Source organism: Trichosurus vulpecula, chromosome 5 (assembly GCF_011100635.1).
Source record: "Trichosurus vulpecula isolate mTriVul1 chromosome 5, mTriVul1.pri, whole genome shotgun sequence".
NCBI classification, from domain to species: domain Eukaryota; kingdom Metazoa; phylum Chordata; class Mammalia; order Diprotodontia; family Phalangeridae; genus Trichosurus; species Trichosurus vulpecula.
Window position 1 is genome coordinate 168,286,122 of NC_050577.1, and position 19,690 is coordinate 168,305,811.

At 37.0% G+C, this 19,690-nt stretch overlaps 1 protein-coding gene across 1 annotated transcript in view; it reads right to left on the reverse strand.

Annotated features, from left to right (window-relative positions):
- DHTKD1 (dehydrogenase E1 and transketolase domain containing 1) overlaps positions 1-19,690 on the reverse strand; it is a 79,352-nt gene that overhangs the window by 44,819 nt on the left and 14,843 nt on the right. The window contains exons 2-5 of the mRNA XM_036761611.1: positions 11,549-11,704; positions 8,460-8,671; positions 6,223-6,417; positions 2,572-2,841 (exon numbers count right to left, since the gene is read on the reverse strand). Coding sequence (XP_036617506.1) covers positions 2,572-2,841; positions 6,223-6,417; positions 8,460-8,671; positions 11,549-11,704 — 833 coding nt within the window. The remainder of the gene's footprint in view (positions 1-2,571; positions 2,842-6,222; positions 6,418-8,459; positions 8,672-11,548; positions 11,705-19,690) is intronic.

Sequence of the window (19,690 nt, forward strand, 5' to 3'; positions counted from 1 at the left end):
AAAGTTTATTAGGGATTCACCATAATCGGTTGTCTTAAGAAATCCCACCCTTTTCACAAGCAGGCCAGATTCAATCTAAGCTGAGCTAGATTGAATCTGAGCCCCTTCATGGAGGCAAGAAGGAGATTAGATACACAAAGATTGTAGGAGGGATTGAGGGGTGGTCTGAGGTGACTAGAAGAGGGGTTCTGGGAGGGTCTTGAGGAGGGGTCTAAGGAGGACTAGTCCTCTTTTTAAAAAACACTCATAATAGAAGTGATAATTCATTTCGTCGGCTAGAAGAATATAGAGCATCTGTTTCCAAACTTGCATTATTTTGTCATGCTCTTGTGATTCTTGGCATAAAACATGAAAGTATCTGTTCAATAGGTTTTTTTTTTAAAGCTTGTCTCACCCTGTATTCCCCACCACACATATACAACATACTTTTCGAAGGAAGATAAGCAAAGGACAAAAAGAAAATAGCCGTGTCAGAAGAATTAGCTGTAATTCTAAAGATTTCCAGTTAGAAGCCCTCGCCAGAAGTAAGAACTACATAATCCAGCTAAAACAAATAAAGAAATGTAAAGTTATAGAAATAGAGACGTCTGGAAAGAAAGAAGGTGCAGGAGACCAGTTAGCCTCAAACACTAGCGATTTGCTACACCTCAAGGTTTTACATAAATACATATGTTTACATATGTACATATGTGTATGTATGTGTATATATATATATACATATATACGCAAACCTTAAAGCGCTGTATAACTGTGAAACGCTATTATTATGTTAAATGAAATCTTTTATTTCCCATACTTTCTTCAAAGACCAACTTTGAACCTTGTCTCTTACTCAAGAATGACTATGGGCAACTTAATTAAATCTAAGAGCCTCAGTTCCTTCATCTATAAAATGGGGCTAATTCCAACACTGGTATCTATTGTTCAGGGTTATCTATTGTTAAGGATTCAATGAGATAATGTAAGCAAAGTACCTGACAGACTGTAAACCTATAACATTATAAATGTAATTAGTACTGAATGATATAACATGATAAAATGTTAATTAGTACAATGTTTTAAAAAAATTTATAAATGTCAGACACTAAAATGATAATGATTTTGACTATTATTCATTAGGAAAATCTGAATGGCCAAATTTTTTTTTCCTTACAGGTCAAAGTGGAAAGAGCATGTTCTCTTGATTATTTGAAATAGCCCTGCATAAGAGGTGAAGGAATGTTGTGTATATACTATCAGACACTACTGATATGTCAGTTAGTTTTAGTGAAATGCTTTCTTTTCTTCTTTCTTTTTTCTTCTCTATTGAAAGGGATAGTCCCCTGGGCAGAGAAGGATGTAGGATATATAGAGAGGATATATTCAGAAATATATGTAAAATGAAAGCAAAAGATAAATAATTTTTTAGAAAGAAATATCTTTTAATAGAATGTTGGTATACTATTTAAATTGTCTTCTGCTCATTGAATTGACAGTTTTTTCCTAACCAAACTCAGGAAGCCTGTTCATTTTTCACATTTCTAACAGAGTTAATTTTCATACAGCTAGAGTGTCAATAACATGGTAACTCAACTAATTTTGCTAACTTATATCTATTACAGTCTGGTCCCAACAATCTTAAAGTGATACCCTACTTTACAGATCAGGAAACTAAATCTGAAGTAGAGCGATCAAGTGACTTGTCCATGATCACACAACTAATAGTAATGGCAGGGGCAGGATGAGAACCAAGATTGTTAACTCCTAGAACAATTCTCTGTTCACTATACCAGAAGTAATTGGTTAAATATTTTGCTTCCACATAATTTGGTTGATTCTCCTGATTGCTTCAATTTCCAATTATCAATACCCCAATCTACCGCTCCTCTGGATAAAAAAGAAAACAAACCATATTCTTAATGTTTAAAAGTTGCTTATTATTTAACAAAACATGCTCTGGAGCCAAGATCTATTAGGATTCAACTTTGAAGTTAGTTTTTCAAGGAATCAACTCTAGATTTGAAAGCCTCCCTTAATTAATTTCTAATCATTAAGTTCCACAGACCCTATGATAAATGAAACCTAACTATATCCCTGAAACAACAAAGGTAAATCCAACGGATATCTTCTGCTTGGGCTACATGAAAAGGGGAAAAAAATGCACACAATAGTGGTCTGGTTGAATTTGCTTTGATGCCATTAGACTCATTTTAGAAAAAATAAACTAACCAACATTTTGCCACCAGGCTTCAAACTTCTGAAAACCATCCAGATTCCTAGTTGGCTAAAATTTTCAGGGAAATGATGTAATCTCTACTTCCTGGAAGAAGCAGAGACAGCTATCTCAACCACCCATAAATTCCAAATGCTTGTGAAGAGAAAAATCCAGCTCCCTCCAGGGACTTACAGCCAGCTTCTTGCAAGTCTGGTTTTTAGATTTGGTGCTGATAGGTTTAAATGACCAGGAAGTCTTCTTTCCAGAAGAAGGACACCTGTCATCAATCACCTTCCAAGCCCACTAAATATAGCCTTCTGTTTTCCTATCCCTTTCCATCTCTGCCCACCCACTCCCAAAATAAATGGATAAAATACCTGCAGACACATGACTTTGTCCCCTGGCTGAGCAGAGCTGTCTGTAGAGTAGTCGCCATCCAACTGTGACTGCTGTCTCCCACGAGTTTTACCAACAGCAACAGGGTTGACAGCTTCAAGGTGTGAGGGGTTAGGCAGCATTGTAACATGAAGAGGTCGATGAGACCCAAAATCAAGGTCCACAGAGGAGGTCAAATGAGAAAGGACATCTCCAGTAGCAGAGATGCTCTCTGGGAATTCACTCAAGCCACGCATTTTACGGAACATCAGCTGTTTAGAGCAAACAGAATATGGTAGTTGAAACAAATGAACAAAGAAAAAATTGTACTTTTGTCACAGTAGAGAATCAAGAGAGTTCTATTTTTTGAAGCCAAGAAAATTTATTCAGTTTAGAAGTTTTGGCAGCTTTGGACTATTTGTATAGACTATATACACAAGAGTCATTGCAGGTAGGCATTAAAATGGGCACTCAAATTCACCTGTTCAGTGCTGAGAACAATTTGCAGACATTCACAATCAACTTCAAAATCAATATATTTTAATAGAAGCCTATTAGTAATGCACATATCAAGACATCTTTGACTTGTGAAAAGCAAATACAAAATATATCCATACGAGCTACAAAGTAAATGGGGAAGGGAAGGAAGGGAAGAATCATTTATGTAGCCCCACTATGTGCCTGGCACTGTGCTAAGTGCTTTACAAATATTATCTCATTTGATTCTCACAACAACACTAGGAGGCAGGTGATGTTGTTAACCTCATTTTACAGTTGAGGAAACGAAGGCAAATAGAAGTTAAGTGATTTGCTCTGGTTCATAGCTAGTATATGTCTGCAGCCATATTTGAACTCAGGTCTTCCTGACTCCAGTCCAAGTTTTATCAGTTCCATCTCAGTACCACTAGGAAAAATTTCCACTAGTAAAATTGGAAAGAGTCACGGTGACAGATAATGAGTTCTATTTTTGGACATGTGGAGTTTCAGGTGCCTAATGGAACATTCATTTAGAATTGTCTAATTAGTTGATGATATGGGGATCATATCATACCCATGATGATATGGAGAGAGCAGTATCACAAAAACCCAGAGAGGAGAGATTATCTAGGAGGAAAGAGGGTCAACAGTCTCAAATGCTTCAGAGGTTAAAAATGAAAAGGATAGAGAAAAAAAGCCAGAAGATTTGGCAATTAAGAAATAATCAGTAACCTTGCAAAGGCAGTTTTGGTTGAGTAATGAGATCAAGAGCTGGATTTCAATGGGGTCAAAAAGAGGAGACAAAACAGGAAGTAGTCTGCTTTTCCTGGGAGTTTGGTTGTGAAAGGGAGGAGTCAATAGCTTGAGAGGATGGTAGAATCAAGTGAAGTGCTTTTTTTAAGGATGAGGACATTCGTGAATTTTTGTAGACAGCAGCGAAAGAGACGAGAGAATATTCATATTTTAAGAAATATGCTTCAATGATTTTGAAAAGCATAGGAATTCAGCAGATCTTAGTCCCCACTTAGGCAGGGAATATTTTTCTCAAATTAAAGTTATGAATTAGGAAAAAGTGAGTTGTTCAGTTTGACTACAAAATAGTTCATGAAAGGAAATATCTTATAAAAAAGCTGGAAAGGGAGATTAGGACCAAATCATGAAGGTACTTGAATAACAGAGAAAGAAGTTTGTATTATCTAGAAGATAATAAGCAGTCACTCAAAGTTTTTGAGCAAGGAAATAAATTGATTGGACCTGTACAAAACAAAGATTACTTTGGAAGTGGTGTTAAAGATAGATAGTTGAGAGAAGGGATTAATCATCAACCTCTTATGATCAGGAAAACTGAGGCACAGGTATTGAAGTACTTGCCCCATGTCAAACTAAATGACAGAACCACAATCCTAATCTGTAGGGCTTAACCACTAGACAACAGCCACTCTATTATCAGGGAGGACCCCTTGAATATTTATAATATCAAAACAATTCAGGGACTCCCATGACAGCAGTTGTAGTGATATTCATAATGTATATTTTATTAGAGCTAAATAAAGTTCAAAATGACAATACTTGGGGTAAATGTGTTATCTGCTAACAGTCCAGGAGTCCTTGGTCCACAGGCTGGGAACTACTCTAAATCAGAAATAATTAGCAATTGCTGGCATATTTGCCTATTTTCCTACTTTTCACACAAGAGTAAGAGGGAGACATCCACTATATCTAGCCTCAAACAATATGCAAGATGATGAGTCTAGCTGGTAACTGGGAAAGGATAGAACAGGAAAGGTAAAAAAAGAGCTTGTGACAAAAACATACGAGAAAGACAAAAAATTGAGATTTTTATACCTATCTTGTAGAGGGCTCCAGATACTGGAGGACTTGCTGTGATAAACTGAGGTCTGTAGGGCCATAAAGAGTAACATGAATTTGGAGGAGAAAGGAGAAGGAAAGAGTAAAGGAAGGGAAAGGAAGAGAGAGATATATCACTGTGTGAGCCAAGATAAGATTGTGGAAGAGGGCCCTCAGCGGAAGGATCCCCATCACCAGAACTACAAGAGACCCTGGGAATTTAAATGTATATTTCTCTGAGACTAATAATTGCTCATCATTTCAATTTTGTTTTCTTCATTTTAGTAACATTTTTCTCTGAAAAGCTGTGAGTGCCAGTACACAATCAGTCTCAGTAAACTAAGGGATATGTTTATGCTTTCCCATGTTTCCTGGGTTTCCTACAGGAAATTAAAAAGAGAAAATCCCCTAATGTGTACCCAGATCCTTTGTATCTGAAGGCAATCTCTGACACAAAATGTTATAGGGATATATTTTGTGACAGTTTCTAGTCTCTTGTATAGTTTCATGGATTTTTAAAAAACTAAATGAATAAAGGTTATCAAAGTTTTTGTTGTTTACTCATTTTTTACTCGTGTCTGGTCTGACTCTTCTTGACACCATTTGAGATTTCTTGGTAAAGATACTGGAGCAGTTTGCCATTTCCTTCACCAACTCATTTTGCAGATGAGAAAAGAAGGCTAACAGAGTTAAGTGACTTGCCCAGGGTCACATAGCTAGTAAGTGTCTAAGGATATATTTGAAACGCAGATATTTCTGACTCCAGGCTTGGTGCTCTATATGCTACGCCACCTAGTGGCCCTTATTAAAGTCAATTACCTTCAAATACATGGCACAGAACACCAGTGAAATATAATACTGAATAAACCTTATTAATCTAAGACCTTTGTGATGTCTCTTGCTATTAAACCTTTATCCTAAAGTTTTCAGAGTGAATTCTAAAGCAGATCAATTAGAAGGAGTAAGAAACACAGAACTTCAGGCTGTTGGTTGGATTGAAAGGTGTGAATAATGTGATTATATTATGATAAAGAATATTATTTACAAATGAATGGACACATCTCCTTAGAAAGCACAGTAGGCCAGATAGCTAGAATTCATCTATTTAATCTTAACAATATTGTAAGAAACAAAGTAAGCTTCAAAATTCCCTTAAAGAAAAACAAATGTGCAGAAAGATATATAGCGACTCAGCCTGAATGCTGGGAATAGAAGTTAATTTTATTCAACAGAGTATAATTTTATTTACTAGTTGACACACATCTACTTGGATTTTCAAAGCAAAGTACAGTCATTTCAGCAAAAGACAGGAAGAGTATCTGTCTTACCTCTGGTGGGAACTGTAGAAGGCCAGTCAATAAATTAAGCCTCCCTCGATGAGGCATCCCAATGATGACATCTGTCACACTACTATAGGCTGCCATCTTTAACAATTCATGGAAAAAACCCATCATGCTTTCTGCCCCTTCACCACCATATCGTTTTACTGTGGCAAATTTGGTGGCCAAAAAATGATCAAACTCCTGGAGAACAGAAGATCAGCTATTTTTAGCAATACTACAGCAGCTATACAATTGAAAGGCTCACAAATTGAACTTCCTGAGGACAGGAACTATGTCTCATGTTTATGTTCCATCTTTCCACAGCATTTGCTCCTTATATACATGTCCTGTTAAATTAAAACTGCAAAAAACTGTCAAAGCTAAAAGCAGCTTCTATCTTTTTTTTTTGTCACTGTTAAGGTAGAAAATGTGTTTCCCTCACAACTCCAATGAGTTAGATAATTCAAGTGTTATTTTCCTCATTTTACAGGTAAGAAAACTTAGGCTTAGATATATAGGTGTCTTATTCTAGTTATTTAGGAATAGATACCTGACAGTCAATCAACAAACATTTAGTTCCTTCTATATGCCAAGCACTGGGGATATAAATCCAAAAGTGAGACAGTCCTTGCCCTGAAGAAACTCATATTCTACTGTTCACACGTTTACAGATAAATAAATACAGCCTATATGCCCCCCAAACTACAGTGATTGGGATGAACTGACAACAGGAAAAACAAGGAAGTCTCAACAGAAGTAGCACTTGAGCTGAGTCTTGAAAGAAGGTAGGGATTCTAAGACACTGAGAGGAGAAAGGAGAACATTTTAGGCATGGAGACAGGAGATCATGTATGGGAAACAGCAAGCAAATTGGTTCGAATGCAGCACAGAATGCAGGGTGAGTAATGTGGAATCAGCCTGGAATCAGAATGTGAAGATCCTCAAATATAAGAGGAATTTGTATTTTAACCCAAAGGCAGTTGGGAGCCACCGAAGTTCCTTAAGCATAGAAGTGACATGATTAAATCTGTGCTTTAGAAAAATCAGTATCAAAATTTAAATGAGGCAGCTGCATGAAATATGGATTAGAGAGGGGAGACTGGGTATAGAGAAATAGGTACAAAGTACTGAGGACAACTACCTAGACTACAAAGTACCAAAAATATTGTCTTGTGTCTTGACTCTCAGTCCCATGTTCTCTTGTTCATATCTCAATCACAGACTACATTTCTTAGTTGACAATTAAAAAGTAATAATAGTTAACAACATTTCTTTTTTTTTTCATTTTGAACTTAAATATAAAAAGACAAAAAAACACATTTCCACATACACAGAACATAGAGGATCCAATATACAATCATGAACTTCCATTTCATATTGTTCACTTTTTAAAAAAAAACCCGCTACATTCTAAACACTACACATTGTTTTCAAAGCTACCCTACTCTTCTGTGTTTCCTTCTAAGTTTTCTTTTGTTATCTGCTGTACACTTTTTATATTTTCCCCCTCCCTCCCCACCCTAGGGAAGGCAACAATTAAACACAAATGTATACACACATATATATACACATATGTATGTATGTATGTATGCTACACATTTTTCAATTTATAGGTTCTTCCTTTGGAAGTGGATAGCATCTTCCTTCATAGATCCTTAATAGTAACAACATTTCACAAGGAATATGGCAAAAGGGTGTAGATGCACAGTGATTTAAAGGAAAACAACACTGAAATTCAGAGTATGACTGATGGTGAAGAATGCTTTCCATCTCTTGACAGAAAGGTAGTAGAATATGGTGTGTAATGAAGGGTACATTTTCAGTCATGGTCAATGTGTTTTTCTTGACTATACTTCTCCATCACAAGGCTGGGTTCTATAGGAAGGTGGAGGAATTATGGGAAATGATAGTAATATTTTTAAAAGAGCATCAATAAGACAAAAGAAAGACGAGTGTAGATACGACAGAAAAAACAATTCTAAAATTGAAAACATCTTCTAATAAACTATTTTTCTCTTCCCTCTATTCCTTCCCATGATATCCTTCTAAGCATGCACAATGCATGTATATACAGATATGTACACTTTAAAAAAGTGTAGAAACTATGAGTTAAATCAACACAGAATATTAATTTCTTCTCTTCAACTGACTTACAGATTTAAATATTTCTGCATTAAATGAGCCATATCGTTTTAACAAACTCACAGATATCTTATACTACTATTTCTACACCAACTTTGTACCTGAGATTCCAGCATTATTCGAGACAGATGTTTTCGCTCTTCTGTAGTGAATGTCTCCTTTTTTAATTCCTCAAATCTACTTGCAAACCAGTCTTTCTCCTCCTGACTCTGCAGCTGGATTGTTTCAATAGAAATCTGCCCACAGTAGATGTGGTTAAGGTAAGCCAAAACTTCTTCCAGAGAGGCTTCCTCCTTCCCCATACTCAGTAATCCTAGAGCAGAAATCAAAGGTCTTAAACTTTTAAAACACATCAGACTTTATTAAAACACTGATAAAAGGTTCTTATTTGTAACCCTAGTGCTTAGAACAGTGTCTAGAACACAGCAGGTACAATATGTATTTATTGAAGTGAAGTGAATTTTTAAAATGTCAGTTTTGTGAAACTGAGAACACAACAGTCAGTTTATAGGGGTAAATGAAAGCCTACATTTCTTCAGTACTGGAACAAACATCTATTTGCTAATGCTTAGGATTTCCAAATTCCCACTCTAGAGTTACTTCAAATGGAGAATTCAAGTTCTCCAATAAATGTGATAAAATTCACCAAAATGTTATAGTAACCCATAGAATTCCTTTGTCTTCAGCAGGAACTTCCACAAATATAATGCCCACAAAATTGAGCCTTTTACTGTAGAAGTAGGTCTTGATGGACATGTAGTCAGAGATTCCTGTGTTTAAATATCAGGACAATATATTTACAATATAATTTTTTTTAATGAATTTAAGCGACTGTGTGGAAAAAAATGCAATGATTATATTACCCCAAATCTTTTCCAATCTTTGTTAAATTTGTAATCAAGTGTGTATATATAATTATCCATGTATTAACATATTCCATACAAATCATTTACACAAGTTACATAGTATTCTATCATGTTAATATGTTATATTACTCTTTTCCTAAATTGTTGGGGTTTTAGTTTATTAAAGTGGCCTTAATTTGCATTTTTAAATGGCTAGTGATGCTGTACATATATTTCTGTGATGATTTATTACCTCTTTTTAGTATGTAAACCTTTTATCAACTATGACTACTTACTGGGTAACAAAAATTCCCATACACATCACTATCAGCTTAATGATCAGAACCCTGGTAGTGACCTAATATGTTTACAGCTATTCTTTACATACTTTAGATCAAAGTTTCCTTATTTATAGGCTTCTGACCCCTAGGGTGCCATGAAATTATTTTTGCAAGGTCACTCCCTGTAGATCATTCCTCTTTCATCATCTCCTTGGCCTCTAACCCTCCCTGTTCTTCCAATCTGATGTCACTGACCTCTCTTCATAGTCTTTACTCTATAATGCACAAATTCATCTAGATATCATCCTCCACCCTTGAATTCCTTGGTTCTTGCTCTACCACCATTCCATCCTGCCAATTATCAACTCTGGGGCCCTGCCACCATCTATTTCTATTCCTATGCTACTGAATGACTATAGAGGACCATGAAAATTAGGTCTGTTAACACATTTATTGTGGCCAAACTCAAGTGGACTCTGATTGACTCTTTATCATGATTCACTCTGTTGCTTCACTTGAACCTGCCATCCCTTCAATCAATCATTTTATATTCCTTGTTAACTTTATGTCCCTGCCTCCACTTCCTCACAAACCACTTACTTTTCAACTGCTTAAAAGTCAAACTTCTGAGCACAATGCTTTATTAAGACTTCCTGTTCAAGGTCACCAATGATCAAGACTTTCTATCCAAAGTTAGCAGTGATTTCTCAACTGCTAAACTGTTTTTTTTCTTAGTCCTTATCCTTCTTGACTTTTTAAAAATCTCAATTGCTTTTAATACTGCTAATAAACCTCTCCACTTGGATACTTACTCTTTCCTTGGATTCCATGATCCTGCTCTTCCCTGGTTCTCCACCCATCTGTCTTCCTATCCCTTTTCAGCCTCCTTTTCTACTTATCATCCACCTTACACTTCACAAAAGTGGGAAGGCCCTCTTCCCCTTCTATATTCTTGCCCTTAGTGGCCTCATTAGTTCAATTATCTCTAGACAGTCAACTCCCAAATCTATATATCCAACCCTCACTGCTCTCACTAAGGTTGTGCAAGACCCTCTTCCCCTTTCCCTCTACAAACTGTCTCTAGGTGACCTCATCAGTTACATGCTAAACATTTTCATCTGGTTGTATCCCTACATTATCTGAAACTCAACTTGTCCAGAACAGAGCTCATCATCTTTTCTCCCTAAATCTATCATTTCTCCAAACTTATCTATTTCTATTTAGAATTCTGCCATCTCCCAGTCACCCACATTTGTAATTTCAGTTGTCTGTGTGGGCTGCCTTCACTTCCTCTCCTCTCTCCTTAACCCTTTACAAATTGGCTTCACACTTAATCATTCAACTGAAACTGCTCTCTACAAAGTTATCAGAGATCTCTGAATTGACAGATCTGCTGAGTTTTTTTCTCAGTTCTCATCCTCTGGTTTCTCATGTCACTAATCTCTCCTGACTCTACTCCTACCTTTATGAACACTCCTTCTGCATCTTATTTACTGGTTCAACATCCATATAATTTTTTCCAACTGTGGGTGTTTCACAAAATTCTGTTTTGGGCTCCCTTCTCTTTACCTTCTATATTCTCCCTCAGTAAACTCATTAGTTTCCATGGATTTAACTATCATCTCAATTCTATTGATAAATGTGTCTGTTTTTAACCCAATACCATACCACTAGCTGTCACTTTTGATTGATTTTGAGTGAGCAAAAACATTTTAACCAAAGTAGAAATCAGAACCATGAATCAAAATGCAATCTCCATTTCATTCCATTGGCTCAACACCAGTTGTTTAGGAAAGGTGAATGTGTACAAAATGTGTACTAAGAATTCCAGCTTAATTCAGATGAAAAAGTACTATCGCCAGAAGATTCTGTTAGAATAGAAGAGTGTTTTGACTTCCCACATGGAAAGAACTCTCTCCAGGCTACCCTTGCAAGTTCTATATAATGCTTTGGTTTTAATAAGCAGAGTGTGAACTGTATAGATATAGAATGGAAGATTGTTGCACAAGAATGTCTTAGGTTGACAGGCCTCACATCCCAATAATGATTGCTACTAAATTTTACCTGTGGTATTGAAGGGTCCCTGAAGAGTCTCAACAAGAGTTTGGATTTCAGGTACATTCTCCATCACACCTTGACCAGCAAAAAGAGGATTGATTTTGGCAGCTTTATGGCCATGTTCACAGTATGCTGTGACCAAACGGGCAAGACCATGATCAACTAATATAAAGGAAAAAACACAGTTTATTAAAAGTTGTCTAAAAGCAGAAGATGCATTATACACAAATTTTAAGGCTCTTAAAAATTGACCACAGCCTCAATAAGTGGTAAAAGAATATTCTCAAAAGAATTGTAAACTATTAACAGCCATATGAAAGAATGTTCCAAATCACTAATAACAGAAATGTACAAATCAAAACCGTCCTAAACTTCCACCTTACACCCAGCAAATTGGCAAAGATGACAAAAATGCAGGAATAGTCAATGTTGAAGGGATTGTGGGAATAGGGGCACATTGTTAGTGGAGCTGTGAATTAATAAAACCATTTTGAAAGCCACTTAGAATTACTCAAATAAAGTGACTAAAATTTCCACATTCTGTGAACCAGAGATCCCATTATTGGGCATATACCCCAAGGGAATTATTAATAAGAAAATACCCCCATATAGACCAAAATACTTGTAATAGCACTTTTTGTGGTAGCAGAAACTGGTAACAAAGCAGATGCCCATCAACTAGGGAATATTTAAACAAATTATGTTACATGAATGGAATTTTTCAAACAAATTATGTTATATGTAATGGAATTTTTCAATTCTGTTACTATCTTCTATCATACCGTGAAATGTAAGAAATGATGCATATTACTGTGTTAAAAGAGACGACCAAGTTTTTCTTCAGAGAGACCTTGAGGGTGCCCTTGTATTGCTTCTTTTGACTACCACGTGAGCACTCGTCCAGTGTGAGTTCTCTGTGAAACAGTCTTTTAGGCAAGCATATATTTGGCATTCTAACAACATGGTCAGCCCATCAGAAATGAGCTCTCTGTAGCAGAGTTTGGCATGGGAGATACTGGCAAAGGACCTCATAACATGGCATGCCACATCAAAAAAGGCACTGTGCTCTATGAATGAAGCAGAACTGAAGTAGCTCAAAAGAAACATGAGATGTACAAATTTAGATAATCTATCCCAAATGTTCATATGGACTATTTGTGCCCACCCTGTGGTAGAGCATTCTGAGCTCATATTGGTCTAATCAGCCAGAGTTGGACATACTGTAACTTGACTATAACATAGTGATGTCATTTTGATCCTCTTTGAGAACAAAGGACAACAACCAACCAACCAAGAAAAAAAAATGTGATAAATACAGAGAAGCATGGAAAGACACATATGACTAATACGATGAATACAGAGAAGAATTAATATTAAAAGTTGTCTAAAAACAGAAGATGCAGCATTATACACAAATTTTAAGGCTTCATAATTTTAAGTACTTCATAAACTGATACTGAGTGAAATAAGCTGAGCCAAGAAAACAATATAGGTAAACAATGGCTACAACAATGTAAATGTAAAATAGCAACAACCACAAAACAATCTATGGGGGGAAGGGGAGAGAGGATACTGGGAAAAACTTTGGAAATATAAAAACAAGATATCAATAAAAATTTATTTTAAAAAAATTATTGTCAATTGATTTAAAAAAAAAGGCAATGCCCTACCCATGTTTGCCACTAAGAGTCTCTTTTACAATTTTCCCTATTGCTAGACTTTATTTTTTTTTCTTTTTAGTGGTTTCATTGTTGTGGGAAACCACTGATATGAATACTCTCTCCTGCAATGTCTCATAGAAGCCTGGAACACTGGGAGGTTAAATGATTTGCTCAGGATGTGTATCGGAGACAGGACTTTATCTCAGGTCTTGCTGATGCCGAGGCCATCTCTCTAGCTACTCTGCTACGCTGCTCACAAAACATTTAATCAATTACACTGACTCTACTCAGCTGAGATAGCATAAGTAATGAGGCAAAGTGTTTGTTTTAATATCATTTTCAAGATTGATAAATAAAAAGGGAAGGGGAAGAGGCACTAACTAGTCAATCAAGCAATCATTTATTAAGCATCTATTATGTGTCGAGTATGCTAGGACTGGATATACAAAGACAAAAATAGTTCCTGCCCTCAAGAAGCTCTTGTTCTGGGATAAGGAAACATAGAAATTTCTACGTCTAAACAAATACAAAGTATATTCAAGGTATGGAAGAAAACGCTGTCTTTTATGCACAAGAGAGGAAATGAGCATTTATTAAGCATCTATGATTTTCCAAGCTAAGCACTTTGCAAATATTGTCTCATTTGATCCCTACAACAACCCTAGGAGATAGGTACAATTATCTCCAGCTTAAGTTGAAGAAAATGAGGCAGAAAGAGGTTAAGTGACTTGCCCAGAGTCACACAGCTAATAAATATCGAAGATGGAATTTGAACTTAGGTCTCCCTGACTCCAGGATGAAACACTCTATCCACTGCACTACCATTTAGAAACAATTTTTTAGAAATAATTTTTCATTTCTTGTTCAGTCATTTTCAATCACGACCAACTCTTTGCAACCCCGTTTGGGGTTTTCTTGGCAAAGGTACTGGAGTGGTTTGCCATTTCCTTCTCCAGCTCATTTTACAGATGAGGAACTGAGGCAAACACGGTTATGTGACTCGCCCATAATCACACAGCTAAGTAAGTGTCTGAGGCCGGATTTGAACTCAGAAAGATGAGCTTTACTAACTCCAGACATCACACTCAATCCACTGCACCACCTAGAACTTATTTAGGTCATTCTAAATCTAAGCCTTTTTCTGTTTAGACAAAGAAAACTCCAAAGTGATAGAGTCCTCACTAACAGGTAGGTACAAGGTACACAAGCTTTTGGAAATCTCTTTAATTAAGCCACTTGGGAGCTCCAATTTATAATCTTCCTTAACAACAGACAACATCACTCAATAGGACAGAGTACGGTTACGGAGCCCAGGAGAAAACTTGATCAGAATTTTGTTTCACCAAACTGAACTATAGTTACATAACTTTCAGCACATCATTGCAAAATCACTTTCCTAAAATCACTCAGTCCCACTTCGACTTCTCCCTTTAATGAATCTCCTTTCCAGATGATAAAAGATGAACTCAATAGTTATTTCCATTAACTGAAGTCATAATATTTCTTCCTTCTCTTAGCCTGATCATTACCCTAATCCAGGTAACTTTTCAGGAAAGAGAGTATTGCTCCTAAGTGGATCAGTGAAGGGCTCCTTGCCTTTGTCCATTGATAATGCTAATACTATCCTCAAGGAGAACAGACTTTCTCCTAGAACACTCATGGAGGGTACCTCTAATAAAGTGGCAAGGGAGAAAGAGAATTTAGTGAAATGCATTGGTTCAGAATTAACTGATAAGCTTTTCTTGCCCAGTTCTTGTCAAGGGCAGTATTGTTCTAATATTATTTTGTAACATGTAGTCATACAAAGCACTAGAAGCAAGGAAATCAGAAAAGGGCTTTTGCAGAAGCTCAGCACTTCAGCACACCTTGGAAGGAAGTTAGGGATTCTAAGAGGCAGAGGCAAGGCCGAATGGGAAGTAGTCTGTTCAAAGGCCAAGGCAAACAAGGGGAATGTAATGTTGTGCATGAGCAAGTTGGCCAGTTTTGTGTAGATGTCCAGAGGGAAGGGGAGTAATAGTTCATAAGTCTAGGAAGGTAGGCAGGAACCAAAATATGAAGGGCTTTTTTTTTAATGTATTGGTGATTTTATTTAATATTTTAGTTCCTAACACTGACTTCCACAAGATTTTGAGTTACAAATTTTCTCCCCATTTCTACCCTCCCCCCATTGCCAAGATGGCATATATTCTGATTGCCTCGTTCCCCAGTCAGCCCTCCCCTCTTTCACCCCACTCCCCCCCCATCCCCTTTACCCTTACTTTCTTGTAGGGCAAGATAGATTTCTATGCCCCATTCCCTATATATCTTGTTTCCCTGCTGCATGCAAAAAACAACTTTTTGTTATTTTTTTAAGCATCTGCTTTTAAAACTTTGAGTTCCAAACTCTCTCCCCTCTTCCCTTCCCACCCACCCTCCCTAGGAAGGCAAGCAATTCAACATAGATCACCCATGTATCATTATGTAAAACACCTCCACAATGCTCATGTTGTGAAAGGCTAACTATATTTTCTTCCATCCTATCCTGTCCCCCTTTATTCAATTTTCTCCCTTGACCCTGTTCCTTTTCAAAGGTGTTTGCCTTTGCTTACCTCCTCCCCCTATCTGCCCTCCCTTCCATCATCCCCCTTTTTATCCCCTTCTCCTTACTTTCCTGTGGAGCAAGATACCCAATTGAGCGTGTATATTATTCCCTCCTCAAGTTGAATCTGATGAGAGTAAGATTCACTCATTCCCCCTTACCTGCCCCCTCTTCCCTTCCAACATAACTGCTTTTTCTTGCCACTTTTATGTGAGATAATTTACCCCATTCTATCTCTCCCTTTCTCAATATGTTCCTCTCTCACCCCTTAAATTTATTTCATGTTTTTAGATATCATCCCTTCATATTCAACTCATCCTGTGCCCTCTGTCTATATTCCTTTCAACTCCCCTAATACTGAGAAAGGTCTCATGAATTACACACATCACCTTTCCATGTAGGAATGTAAACATAACAATTCAACTTCAGTAAGTCCCTTATGAATTCTCTTTCTTGTTTATTTTTTCATGCTTCTCTTGATTCTTGTATTTGAAATTCAAATTTTCTATTCAGTTCTGGTCTTTTCATTGAGAAAGCTTGAAAGTCCTCTACTTTATTGAAAATCCATATTTTGCCTTGGAGCATTATACTCAGTTTTTCTGGGAAGGTGATTCTTAGTTTCCATCCTAGCTCCTTTAACCTCTGGAATATCATATTCCAAGCCCATGAAGGGCATTTAAATCCTAAAGACAGAAGTGTATATTTTATCTTGGAGACAACAGGGAGCAAAATAGGGAGCCTCTGAAGGCTCTTGAACACAACAGTAATATAGTCAAACTTGTGCTTCAGAAGATTAATTGCACCAGTGAACAGAAGGATTGGAAAGGGGGGACTGGATTTGACTAATTAAGTAGCTATTTCAATAGTCTTGAAAGATCAGAATCTATAAACATTGTGAGGGAAGGGTGATTAAAAGCCACAAGAATCTAAAAAAGAATGTAATAGCCTAATTCTTAAAGATTTTTTGTTTTATTTTTTAAAAATCAGTATTTGTGATCCATATTGCCACATTTTAGGGAAATTGTCAAACTTTTATCCTATGTTATTAAAAAGCTCCTGTCATGCAAAAATGTCCCTCTTCTTCTACATTGTACATGTTACATACACCCCACCCCCCCACATACCCAGTCTTTCCTTTAAAACAGTTACCACAAAATAGCTATTTTTATCTATTTATCTCATACCATCTCTAAACAGCCTATACAGGACCCCAAACCCTGTTTAAGAAATACTGTAAGAGTTAAATCCATATCTCCCTTCCCCGCCCCCATTCTGAATTGGAAGTCCTTAATTCCCCGCCCCCATTCTTAATTGGAAGTCCAAAGTTTGTTTGAAAATTAGGTCCACTTAGAGCCAATACATGATGTTGCTAATAGCTAGGTACAAGGTACACAAAGTTTACAGATCAAAGTTTAACCAGTGAAAACATCACTATTTAAGAGGTTGTTGTAAATGTAGTCACTATTTTTTTAAGTCAAGGCAAATTTTTGTAATAATTAAAAATCTTGACGGAAGCCAAATTTTCAGAATAATTTCATATCAGTTATTACTGTATAATAAGGGTAGGATGTGGCAGAAATTAGTGGTTTGATAAAGGGCATAAGAGTAAGATTACACTCATAATTTTGCCCCTTCTCACTTTTATGCTATCCTACACACACACACACACACACACACACACACACACACACTTTTAATTTTTTACATTCAGGGTGTTCCAAAATTCTCAATGCAGTTTTAAGTAAAGCTTAAGATTAGTAGGATACCTTATATCCACGAACTTTTATGAACTATTATTTTATCTGTGATAGGAAAGCTTATGCACTGTCAGTAAAATGTCTAGCGGAGGTCACTAATAATTACTTACTCTTCACATTTTCCTAATCTGATCCCTTTCATGACTGAAGAAAAAGGGTACTTTTTTTAAGACAGCTGATAAGGTGTAGGAATGAGGTTTGATCATGAAAGAAAGAAAAGCCAGTGAAATCATAACCTTCATCTTTTTAGCTCTGTGTCCTAACTACATGTGACTTAGTTATATTTATTTGCAAAATAATGACACAAATTATCTGCCACTCGGGGATAACATAATAACAGATTATAAATGAGATATAATTTCAGTACTCTGCATGTCTTTTTATGAAGGTAAAAAATCCATTTGTGACAAACACTCTTTCAGTGGATGTCCTATAGAAATAATTCTTCGATGATCTTTCAGTCAAATATACATAGGACACTATGAGCTAAAAAGCATGAGACAAGGTCCCAGATTTCTAAGAACTTTCAGACTATTGGGGACATTAATTTGTATGCATGATATAGTCGGAGAAGATTAAAATTGATCCTGTAGGGGCAGCTAGGTGGTACAGTGAGTAGAGCACCGGCCCTGGAGTCTGGAGGACCTGAGTTCAAATCTGACCTCAGACACTTGACACATGTACTAGCTGTGTGACCTTGGGCAAGTCACTTAACCCCAATTGCCCTGCCCCCCCACAAAAAAAAACAAAACCAAAATTGATCCTGTATCATTTTCTTATTGATCCTGATAGTGCTCATGCCTCTGGAAGCCATCCAGTGATGCCCCTGTGAGAAAAGTTTCCATTGTTGCAGAACACAGGCAGGCCTAACTGTAATTCCTTCATCAGAACAAACATAGGGGTGCCTGGCTCAAGGATTTTTGTCCCTGGCTGACCCAAGGACTCTCGCCCTTGTGTCAGATTGCCAAAACTAAACAGAAACTGTCTTTTCTCCTTCAATGTCTGGTATCAACAAAGTTCTCTCTGCAGACTCCCTGAATTTTCCCATCCATAGATCACCGATGCCTGCTCCCAAAGACCCCTGACCCCTGGTATGTTCCCTGAAAGTCGCTAGGTTACCTAATTAGTGTCCTTGGCATTCCTTTCCCTTGTTACTTTTCCATAAGCCTCAGCACCATCCTCACTAGCTTGCAGGTTCCCTCGGAACTTCACCTGCTTTTGCTAGAGTGTTACAATAACCTGTGCCACTTGATTAAGAGAAGGCTTGAGTGTGTGAATTCAATCCAGGCAATACCACCTTGGCATTCTTGGGGTTCCTATCACCCCTAAGGTCTTCAATCCTGTTTACAATTAATTGATTTTGTCCTGTAATTGCCTAAGGTTATGGTTCTCTGTCTCTAAACTTAGTTCAGAATTCAGCTGGCCTGTAATGGGTTAAGTTTAGAAATCTAGCTCCCTTGCAAATCATTGTTCTATTCTTGCCTCAAGAAATTGTGCTAATCTTGGGGGATGTGGCTTGCCTTAATCAGTCGGGCCTAATATCTTTATACAACCAAGCTATCCTTCAAGGATATCTGGCTTGCTCTCCAAAGAAGTCTGGGCCCTCTCTTTGGCCTTGCAGGTGGAGTCAAACAATGAACACATCTTGGTCTCAGGAGGGAAGGGGTTTATTGCTAGCTTTTCATTACAAACTTCCAGATGATCATGTTGCCTCAGCTATGAAACCAGTCATGTTGCCCTCAACCCCAAGATGTCAACTATCCTGTTCTGTTCTTTGTTCTGTACTGCTCAAAACTTATAAAAGGGAATCTATTCTTTTGCTTGGGGTCTTTGGCTGAAAACTGAGGTAGCCATTGGCCCTTGTTATTCTCAAGTTTCACACTCTGTAATTAAAACGTTGTCTTGCTCAGAGAAATGTGCCTCAGTTTACTCTTTTGCTAAATTTCACTTGCAATAAGTTCAAGAATAATATACAACAGGAAATGATCATGCCAAAAGGAATGGAATAGAGAGATAATCTGCCCCATGATTCATAAAGCAGAGATCAGTATAGGCTAAAGCTCCTGGGAAAGCCCTATAGAAGGGCCACCTCAGGGCTTCAAAGCCTGGCTTGAAAGAATAAACAGAATTTTTACAAAGAAACTACTTCAAA